Here is an 11,768-nt window from a genome sequence, read left to right on the forward strand (position 1 = left end):
ATCAACAGGGCGGAGCAAACAGCTATGGCTGATCCTCAGTCCTGCCCTGAGAGGTCCCAGGTCTCAGTGTCCTGGTAATTGCTGCAAGCACCTCTGAGAGAAAGCCGCCCTCGAGTTCCGCCCGCTGCCAGACAGTCCAGTTTTTCCCCATTTGAGTCTGGGTCCCCAGAGACTCTCCCGGAACTGGAGTCCGTGCCATCGGGAGCTGGTGCCTCCCTCCCGATTGCAAAAGACACCGGTGTCCTCCATTGCCAGCCCCTTTCAGTGCGTGCTCGAGCCTCCGTACCTCTGCACTTTACTTCTGCACCTCCTCTGAGTCTCAGCGTGCTTTTCTCTTTCCTTCTAGTTGTAGAATTTCCACTCAGCCAGCCTTCCTGTGGTTCTGGACGATGTCTGTTTTGTCTTTTAGTTGTATTTTTTTTAAAAATATATTTTATTGATTTTTTTACAGAGAGGAAGGGAGAGGGATAGAGAGTTAGAAACATGGAGAGAGAAGCATCGATCAGCTGCCTCCTGCACACCCCCTACTGGGGATGTGCCCGCAACCAAGGTACATGCCCTTGGCTGGAATCGAACCTGGGACCCTTCAGTCCGCAGGCCGACGCTCTATCCAGTGAGCCAAACCAGCCAGGGCTAGTTGTATTTTTCAAGTGGTTGTGCGAGGCAGCAATTTCCGGTGTTTACCTATGCCGCCATCTTGGTTTCTCTGTTTAAGTCTTTTGTCCATATTTTTATTGGGTTGTTTGATTGCGGCTGAGTTTTGATACTTCTGTGCATGTTCTAAAAACAGGTCCTTTGTCAAATATATAATTTGTGAATATTGTGTTTGTTTGTTTTTTATTATTTTAATAAGTAAAAAAGAACAGAAGTTTTCAGTTTTGATGAAGTGTAAATTATCAACTTTTCCTTACTTTTAGTGTTGTATCTGAGAACTCTCTGACTAACCCAAACCACAACGATTTTTTTGCTGTTTTTTCCCCCCTGAGAAGTGTTATAGTCTTATGTGTTACATTTAGGTCTATGATTCACTTGCAATTTTTGCTTAAGGTATGAGGGATGCATCAAGGTTAATTTTATTGGCATTTAGGCCTGTAATTGTTCAGCAACATTTGTTTTAAAAAATCACCCATTATTTATTAAATCACCTTTGCATCTTTGTAAAGAATTAACTGATCATATTTTTATGAATCGCTTTCCATTTATCTATGTTCCTACCCTTTTGCCAATATCATGCTATCTTGATTACTATATTTTTACAGTAATTCTTGGTATCAGGAGGTACAAGTCCAACTTTGTTCTTTTTAAAATTGCTTGGTCTAGTCTAGTTTCTTTGCTTTTCAGAATAAGTTTTAGAATGAACTTGTTACCTACAGAAGTCCTCCCGGGTTTTGATTTGGATTTTGTTAAATCTGTAGATCAGTTCAGGGAGAACTGACAGAAGGATGAGTTCTCTTGGGGTTTTAGGCGCTCATGCTGCCACAGCTACAGTGCAGCGCCTGGACTAGGGGCCATCTTCAGAGCAGGAGTGGAAAAAATAGGAAATGGAAAGGGATGACAAAATGGGCTGTTCATGTAAAATTCCAATACTTTTAGAAATAGAACTGATTCAGTCTGTTTTGGGATCAGGCCAAATTACTCAACTTCCCTGCATTTCAGATTTTGAAATGACATGAATTGATGGAATTAGAGGAACACATGGAGAGAGACTCAAATAATTAGACTATCTTCTGTAGAATGACATACTTTTCTTTCAAAAGCAGAAAGGTAATAGAAGGGTGAACTGGAACAGTAAATGCGAGTGGAAATAGGACTTTCTAAGAAAAATTACAAAAGGCCAAAACCTATCTTGACAAACAGTGCTGAAGTTTTAAGAAAACTGGGGAGCCCTAAATTGTTTCAGGAGTTTGGGCTCATAGCTGAGTGGGGTACAGTAGGAATGCTAGAGCCCTTGGCTTTAAGTTGCCTTGAACTGGGAAATGGAAGTTGTAAAGCCCTAAGGGTTAAAATCAGGAGGCTTGGAGAAAGTTAAGGTGTTTACAAGGAAATACTCTTAAAAATAAATGAGATTTTGTTTCGTGTTAACACATGTCAGCATTCAGCGTTCTCTTGACATAAAAGGCAAGAGCAATGATAGAATCAGAATAAAGATACTACCTCAATGTATTTTTCCCAACTTCAGAAATTAAAAACCACTTAAAAATATGATAGGATAGGTAACTGATATTAAGCTAACCAGCAAGGAAAAAATGCTCCCTAGAGAAAAATTTATTAGGAACTAAGCTATAAGTCAAGGATAAAATAAGAATTAAAAAAGCATCTAACTATTCAGTATTTAATTAACTAACATTTATTAAACACACCACACCAATGTTTCAAGTACAAGCAGGAAAATTAATTCATGCTGCAAATCAAGAACTGCCCTTTTCCTCGATATTGGATCTTTATTTAATCAAGATTTTCCACCCACAATTTCTAGGCCAAGAACCCATGATAGAAGGGCAAAGAGAGAAGTTGAAGAAACATCTACATATTGCATGAAATAAAATGGGGAAACCATTTTTATGAATCTTGATAAATGTAAAAGACAAATAACTGGGACTTTCCCAGAACTAACCAAAGACACAAATCTAGATTCAAAGAGCTGAAAAAAACACACACACACAAACAAACCCCGAACAGGATTAATAAAAGAAATCTATATCCAGACACATAATAATTAAATTGCATAAAAGAAATACAGATGAAGAGATTTCTCTGAAGATCTAATATTTAGCCTGACAGCTGACTAAACAGCAACAGGGGGAGTCATAAGAGAGTAGAAAAATATCTCCAATGTGCTGAAAGATAATAAACATCAAATCAGAATTTTACATTTAGCAAAAATATATTTGCAGAATGATGGCAAAATAAAGATTTTTCATACAAAAGAATCATAAGCAAGTATGCCAGAGCAGTCTTTCACAAATTAAAACTCTGAAGGAAATATTCCCAATAGAAATGTATCCCAGATGACAAGCCTGAGTTACAAAACAGAATAAAGAGCAAAGAAAGTGATATTGTGTAGGTAAATATAAACATTGATTCTATAAGCAAAATAATAAAGTCTTGTAGAATTAAAAGATAACAGAATTAATATGCATAACAGAAATAGAATATGACTATAGTATGCAAGTAGAAATTAGAGCATTATTCTAGTTATTACATCAGCATAATAAATAATCCCCAAACTTAGTTGCATAAACAATCCGTGTTCATGGATTTTTGTGGGTCAGGTAATTGGAAGGGCACAGCAAATGTGAAAGTTTTGCTTACAGTCTACGGCCATACCACCCTGAATGTGCCCAATCTCGTCTGAAAGTTTTGCTTATTCATACTCCTGACGCCTGATGATGGTAGTAGGTTGGGGCTGTTCTCTCCATGTGGGCTAGTTTAGGCTACCTCACAGCATGATGTCTGGATTTCAAGGTTGAATTTTTAAAGAGGGAGTCAGCAAGCAAGAAAGGAAGAGCCAAGAGAAAGCCTCTATGACCTAACCTTGGAAATCATACAGTGTTACATATGCTGCATTCTGTTACACTGAGTGGCCAGATTATTATGACTGGCCAGATTATTATGACCACCCCATCAGTACTTCATTGAGCCACCTTTTGCCTTCAATATTGTGGTGATTCTTCTTGGCATCGACTCTGCGAGATGTTGAAAGGTGATGCGAGGAATCTGACACCATGCCTGATGAATAGCACTGTCCAGTTCTGTGAGATTTGATGATTGTGGAACCAGCTGCCTGATGGCTCTTTTAACTTCATCCCACAAATGCTCAATTGGATTGAGATCTGGTGATTGTGGGGGCCACCTAAGCAAGGTAAAGTCTCCCTCATGTTCTTGAAACCACTCCTGCACAATACAAGCACTGTGGCATGGTGCATTGTCTTGTTGGAAGAAGCCATCTCCATTGGGATACGCCATCAACATGATAGGATGAAGCTGATCAGCAATGATACTTAGGTATGTTGTGCTATTCAGACGTTTATAATGATCTGGCCCTCTAGCAACTTCAGCGGGAAATTATAGCTAATTTGCCTACAAATGTCAGGTGGTCATGATAATCTGGCCACTCAGTGTATATTAGCTGAGGCAGTAAAAAAATTTTGTTTGGGTTCAAAGGAAGTTGAAATAGACTCTATCTATTGATGGGGGTTGGGAGTGTGTGACAAGCCTCTAGATAAGCATGTGAGATTGGAAATATTGCTGTGGCCATTTTCAGAAACTATAATAATCTGCAAAAAGGTAAAGATAATGACTCACTTTAGTCTTCATCTGTATATGCATGTTGTAAAATAAGGTAATTATCAAAAGACAAAAGCTACTAAACTAGTAAAGAAAAAAAGGTGTACAGCTTAGGAAAAGGGAAACTATGTCATTTATATTAAGAAAGAATTTAACCTAAGGAATTGGTTAAATAGGTCTTGGTAGGACTGAAAATGTCAGCAAGGCACACAACACTAAAGGGCAGAGGGTGAGATTGTTAGAACTGGAAGCCGAGATGAGATACCCTGCAGAGTGCCAGAGAAGAGTTAGTGCCTAGAAGCCAACCACAACCACTGGCAGAAAAGCATGCTGACATCAGGAAGCAAATGGAAAGGGTAAAAGTAAAAGTCACTTCTCCCTTTGTCCAGCATTCTAGTCTCCTTCTAGTGCTATTTATGGAACCTAAAGGAAGCCTAATGGCAAAGGAGAAATGTACTTTCCAAAACTTCAGAATACCAAAGGGTGTCTAGAGTTGAGAGAATTGGCAATAAATGGAGTAAAGAAACCAGGTAAATACAAATTTTAAAAGGTAAGAAATTAGAGAAAAACAATCACAGAACAGAAAATCCCCATAAAATAAAATGACAGAAATAAATCTATCAGTAATTACATGGAATATAAATGGCCTAAGTGTTCCAGTTAGAAGATAAAAATTATCAAATTGGATTTAAAAAGCCCCAAGATTCAAACTCTAGGCTGATATGAAGAAACACTATCCTAAAAAAATCAAGAGTCAAAGAGGAACTCCTAATGAAAAATAGAAAATATTTTAAATATTAACAATAAATAAATAAATACACATACACACACAGGGTGGGGCAAAAGTAGGTTTATAATTATTCGTATGGAAAATAATACAATAATTAATAAATAATAATACAAGAATAAACTATTTTTGCATACTTATAACCTAAACCTACTTTTGTCACACCCTGCATATATATCAAAATTTGTGGAATGTGGCTACAACAGCGATTAGAGTATGATATAATGTAAGTATAAAATATTATAGTAATATAGAGATATTTATAACTTTTAAATGCATATGTTTGAAGATAGGCTGAAAATGAATGAAGTAAGCATTCATCTCAAGAAGTTAGAAAAAAAGAATAGTAAAAAATCCCTAAAGAAAATAGGAAAAAACTAAGCAATATTGATAAAAGCAGAAAATAATGGAAAAGTAACATACAACAGAGAAGATTAACAAAAACAAAATTTGAATCTTAAAAAAAGACTAAATACTGTCCCTCTTTCAAGATTATATAGGTGGTCCAAAAGAATTTACAAATAATTATAAGGATCATTAGAGTTTAGTAAGTTTCCAAATACAGAAGCAATACAAAGAAATCAATTATATTTTACACTAATCAACAGTTAAGAAATAAAGTGGCTAGGTAAATTTAGTTTAACATTCTTATTTGAGAATATTTAGAGAAGTTGGACAAAATATATTTTAAAAATGTTGGGAAGGCATCAGAATTGTCAGTGAATAATTATCAGGCTAATATCTGGGAAAAATAGAACTTCATTAAGGTGAACCCTTTGTATGGGATCACTTGTTCCCTGAGAGCTTTGGAAAATTTGTAAGAGTCCACTGAGAAGCTGAGCACAGCTAAGGGGCTAGGGATTCAAAGGTTGAATCTAGTGCCAGCCAAGAGGTGGGGGCCCTATTAACCCAGCCCACACTTTGCAACCCTTCTGGATTGTAGGAGTAAGGGTTAACAGGAAGAAAGAGCACTACTACAGTCTACAGTTTAGCTCTGAGTGACATGAATAACTCAGAAAAATCTCAGTTTCTAAAACTGGGTAAAAATAATCCCAAACTACTAGTGCCCAAGTATCTGGTAGAGCGTATGAAAAAATTCTGTAGAGGATGAAAATGATCATGCTGGGCATCAAATTGTTTCTACAATTTTTCAAATACAGTGTTGGCACACATTAAAAAATAGAAAGACACACAAAAATATAAGAAATGAGGATTGGCAGAAACAAAAGAAAAAGAAAAACAAGACCAAGAGAATTTCAGATTTGGGAATTATTAAACACAGACTATAAAATAATGGTTTTCATGTTCAGGTAGATAAAAGACTGAAAATTACAGCAAGACAATTGGAAACTGTAAGAGTGACAGATTTCCATATTTGCAAATAGAAATTTGAGAAGTGAAAATACAAAGGGCTAAGAATAACCAAGACAGTCTTACAGAACAACAAGGACTAGTTCTGCCAAATATAAAAAACAATATATTTGTTATAGTGATGAAGACAATAGATAGTACAAGTATAGAAAAGGAGCCAAAAAATTCAGAAACAGATGTATATATATATCTATAAATATATATATGTATGTATAGCTATATATACAGAGCAGGGCAAAAGTAGATTTACAGTTGTTTGTATGAAAAAATAATACAATTAATAAATAATAATACAAAAATAAACTGTGTTTCGTGTATGCATAGCTGAGAAACAGGACATTTCTACTGCTCAGGAAAAACTGTTATTATCTAATAAGATTTAAGATATAAATACCCTATGACAAAGCAATCCTATTCCTGTTATACCTGCACTAGGAGATACATATAATAATGTTCATTGGGAACTGTGAATGCCCCAAACTAAAAACATCAGAATTGTCTGCAGTCAACAGAATGAATAAATTGTGGTATGTTATTGCAAAGTTAAATTATACAACAATGATGATGAATGAAGTATAGCTACAGGCAACAACATGAATGAATCCCTTGTTCAATGAAAGAAGCAGCCACAGAAGAATACAGTATGGTTCAATTTACATAAAAGTTCAAAACCATCAAAAAGTATAAATGGCATTGTTTAAGTGCGGACATAGGTGGTAACACTAACAAGAATTAAAAATGACATAGTTATCACAGGAACTAGGGTAGTATTATTGCCAGAAGCTATGTGGGGAGAAGCTGGTTGATTAGGAAGGGACTACAAGGGGAGTTTCTGGGCTGCTGTCAGTGTTCTAATGATTTGAGAGCTGGTTATACAAATAGCTACCTTAAAATGATTCCTTAAACTGTGTATTTATATTTTATGTACTCTTTTGAATATATTTTTTGAATATTTGTTTCTCAATTAAAAAACAAAGATAGGCCCTAACCGGTTTGGCTCAGTGGATAGAGCGTCGGCCTGCGGACTGAAGGGTGCCAGGTTCGATTCCGGTCAAGGGCATGTACCTTGGTTGCGGGCACATTCCCAGCAGGGGGTGTGCAGGGGACAGCTGATCGATGTTTCACTCTCATTGATGTTTCTAACTCTCTATCCCTCTCCCTTCCTCTCTGTAAATATATAGATATAGATATAGTTATAGATATATAGATATATATAAATAAACAAAAAAGATAGGACATAGCAATACAAAAATAAACACAAATTACCTTTTCATTACCTACTATAATCTCCAAGATCTCAATGTCCTATTGAATTTGTTAAAAGTAAAATAGCCAAACTCATACCTAGTGGTTCTATATTGAGTAATTACATACTTACTAGAGGCCCGGTACACAAAATTCGTGCACTGGGGGAGGGAGGGGGTGTCCCTCAGCCTGGCCTGTGCCCTCTCGCAGTCCACTGCTGTGCTGTGCTCACCAGCCGTGAGCCCACTTCTGGCTGAGCGGCGCTCCCCCTGTGGGAGCACACTGATTACAGGGGGCAGCTCCTGCATTGAGCATTTGCACCCTGATGATCAGAGCGCAACATAGCGACCAATTGTTGTGTTGTAATGGTCACTTAAGCTTTTATTATATAGATGATTACAATAAATTTTTGATAATATTCATTATGAATTATTAGGTCAAGAGGTTTTTTCTCAAAATCTCAAGAGAACAATTTTCTTTCTGTCTTCATTTTACTAATTATAAAATAGTAGACTCAATGATATGCATCTAATTCCAAGTTCTATCTTTGGGACAATTTAGAGGAACTTATAGATGAGTTAACATAACTGCTTTGAACTCCAAAACAGGCATTAGAAATCTGCAGCTAACAGTTTGGGATTTAGCAGGTCTTCTGGGTTTTACATGGTCACCACCATTTACCCCCAACTGTTTTAATAGACTTTCCAGGAGCCAAAAAACTTTGAAGTAATGTCCCTCCACATCCAGTGACTTTGTATCTCCATGACTGCAAAACTTGAAAATTAGGAAACACCAAAGCAACATTACCCACAAAATAAATAGTAAAATTGAAATCTCTGGATTTACAAAGATATTGTCAAATTTCTTAATTTATTTTTAGCAAGTAAAAAAGTACTCAGTGGTACCATACAAAATTAAATAGTTAATTTTTTGCACCTGGTATTGCAATCACCAGTACTAATATCATAGTACAGAAATAAACTAGAGAATGAAAAAAGTTGTCATTAACTTCATCTTGGCTTTCCAGCTTAGAACTAAACAGAAGAAATTAATGGCAATAACCATTACCTACAGAAAACAACAACAACAACAACAAAAGGGTTTCAGGTTTAATCCCTGTTGATTTTGTTTGTATCTGCTAACGCACTGGTCTCTATAAGTAAGAATTGAGAACACATTCTAAATTTACTTTGGAAGAGATTTGGAGATTTACATCAAATGATAAGCAAGCTATTAGATCACAGTTGACTTACTGAATGGCTACCTGGAAAATATCAGTTACTATCATGGAGCACAAAACAATATAAAAGTGGGAAAAAGGCTTCTTACAGAAAAGTCCTTTTATTATTCCTACCCTCTAAAGTTCTAAGCCATAGAACTCTGATGTTTCTGGGTTCAATTTTAAGTAACATTAATTTTAAGCATTATATTTCTAATATGCACAATTGGATAGAGTAGGATATGAGGAACCAAAAATTAATTGCTTATTTCAAAGGTAGCCATTTCCTTTAAATTCATCCTGTCCACTTCTCTCCACTTCCCAATGCACAGATTATCTATCTGTTAACCATACAATTTCACCTTCTACTCCTAAAGAAATTTATTTTCTCAACTGGATAATACTTTTACAAAAGAATAAAATAACAAAGCTGGTTGATAGTCATTTAAAGTATCTGTAAATAAAATAAAAGTTGAGGATATAAAAATATACCTAATTGGAGTAATACTGATGTGAATTTAGTTTTATCAAAGTACCTACTAATGGTCTGAACAGGGCAGCAGAAGAAAAGCAGCTGGAGGAAAATGACTTCTGTGGGTTAAACTTGCTTTAAAATACATGGTAGTTTTAGAAAAAGAAACACTTGCTGTTTTCATTGAGTTTACAGTGTTGAGTATACTTTATGTCATTTTAATGATAGCACTTATATGAACATATGCAACAGCTCATATCAGAAAACAGAAAGTTTCTGTCATCAAAGACCTAAAAAAATAAATTTTTATTTTCATCAACTCCCTTTCTGGGAATGCAGAATAAAATAATACGTTTCTTTTTAACATAAAATATTAAATTATTTTTTTCCTGTTTATTAAGTTGCTGGGAAAAAAAATCCAAGACTCAACTAGTGATAATTTTTTAATTTCTCGTTTTCAACTACTTTTAAAAAACACTCCCTTCACAAAACCTTTTAATCTTACATACTATGACAATTAGGTCTAGAGTTCCAAATAAATAAAACAGCCACATGAGAAGGCATAGTGAAGAATCAAATGATTAGCTACATCTATTCACATTCACGGATTCTCTAAGAGGGTTGTCAGAGTCCATGTAATACAGTTAACATTTAGTCATCTGACCTACTGCTCATGGCTTACAACACTGATGCTATCAACAAAGATCCTGATTTTTGGGAGACGGTGATATAACAAACTCTGGTTAAACTAGCAGAGGTAATAGGACAGTAAACTGCAACTATAAAACTTAAAATGTCTACTCTTCATTCACCATCTCTCCACTTCCCACTGGTGTTAAATTCAAAGTCTAATCATGAGAGGTACAGGGTGCCTGACACTATTTGTATAGAAAAACAGGCCTCAAAAAACTAAACAAATAAGAAATTCATAAAATAGGATTAAACTTTGTGGATAGTTGCATTTGTTACTTTAATTTTTTTTTAATCTTTTATCTCTTCTTGTCATGGATACATATTTTTTCCTTCTATTCATCCAGAGAGGTTAATACACAAATTTGTTGTAAGCATTATAAAATGGCATTCCAATTCAAAGTTGCTTGTGATCATGTCCACATAACAAGTGTATACTATGCTCCAAAATGTTTTGCAATTCTTCAGTGTAGTTTCCTGATGTTATGTCCCTTAAATTAAGGTTTCCTCAAAGAGAAATCCATTAGTAATATGAGCTCATTTTGCAGCTCTGAATTAAGTCACTCTTTCTAAAATCAAAGAAGTGCTGCAGCAACTTTAAGACAACTTCTGTTAATCAGTGTCATGACTAAAGTAGTATCTTACTGGAGGTCCAGGCAAGTCTTCATCTCCATCAGTATCTGGGGCAAATGACACAGTAAGATCCACATATTTCTTTTCAGTAGTAGGTTTCACAAGTTTATGCATTCTAAGAAAAATAACCAAAGACAAATAATTTGGTAAATTCCTAAAATGAATGATTTGCTGACTAACATTGCCCAGAGAATCAAACTTGTATCTAGACTTTAATTTCATTTTAACCCCAATAACACATCTGTTTTCATCTATTCTATTTTTTTTTTTTTAACTAAAAGCTCTAAACTCAAGACACTCATTTACCTAACAGTGAATCACTATGGACCACTGCTAGTAGTGGTAAAGAATATAAACCATTTATTCAAAAACAAAAAGTGAAACAAATTCTCCAACACACAAAAAACATAAAAAACCCAAAATGCTTTTTGAAAGCAATGATTTAAGAAAACAAATTCTCCTCTAACTCCTATAAAGTTTATTCTTCTCATTCCTGTCTCTGTAAAGAGTAAAAAGCAAGCAATATTTAAATCTTTGAATGCAAGCTAGAAACATCACAGTAAAACACATTCTTAAGTTTCACCTTTCCCTTATATCCTATGTTTATCCTACGTACCAAAAAAACACTTAAACAAATTGGTAGTTACAAAATAGTCACAGGAATGTAAATTACAGCATAAAGGATATAGTCAATAATATTGTAACAATTACCAATGGGATCAGAGGGGTACTTAAAACATGGGGGATGGGGGAACCATGTTGTAAAATATGATTGTCTAACCCAGTGGTCGGCAAACTCATTAGTCAACAGAGCCAAATATCAACAGTACAACGGTTGAAATTTCTTTTGAGAGCCAAATTTTTTAAACTTAAACTATATAGGTAGGTACATTGTTATTAACTTAATTAGGGTACTCCTAAGCTGGCCTTTGCTAAAAACATCCTCAATCTGATTGAGGTACGTTTGCTGAGGTTGACCCCTTCCAACTCTCCCATCCACACTCGTCTTGTATACTTGTTTCAGATAGAGTGTGGATGGGAGAGTTGGAAGGGGTAGACCTCAG

At 35.3% G+C, this 11,768-nt stretch overlaps 2 protein-coding genes across 2 annotated transcripts in view; one reads left to right on the forward strand and one right to left on the reverse strand.

Annotated features, from left to right (window-relative positions):
* STAP1 (signal transducing adaptor family member 1) overlaps positions 1 to 3,632 on the forward strand; it is a 45,752-nt gene extending 42,120 nt beyond the window's left edge. The window contains exon 9 of the mRNA XM_005868889.2: positions 2,477 to 3,632. Coding sequence (XP_005868951.1) covers positions 2,477 to 2,538 — 62 coding nt within the window. The 3' untranslated portion in view covers positions 2,539 to 3,632. The remainder of the gene's footprint in view (positions 1 to 2,476) is intronic.
* A 4,909-nt stretch (positions 3,633 to 8,541) lies between these two features.
* UBA6 (ubiquitin-like modifier activating enzyme 6) overlaps positions 8,542 to 11,768 on the reverse strand; it is an 81,942-nt gene continuing 78,715 nt past the window's right edge. The window contains exon 34 of the mRNA XM_005868890.2: positions 8,542 to 10,819. Coding sequence (XP_005868952.2) covers positions 10,684 to 10,819 — 136 coding nt within the window. The 3' untranslated portion in view covers positions 8,542 to 10,683. The remainder of the gene's footprint in view (positions 10,820 to 11,768) is intronic.

Source organism: Myotis brandtii, unplaced genomic scaffold (assembly GCF_000412655.1).
Source record: "Myotis brandtii unplaced genomic scaffold, ASM41265v1 scaffold28, whole genome shotgun sequence".
In the NCBI taxonomy this organism is placed as follows: domain Eukaryota; kingdom Metazoa; phylum Chordata; class Mammalia; order Chiroptera; family Vespertilionidae; genus Myotis; species Myotis brandtii.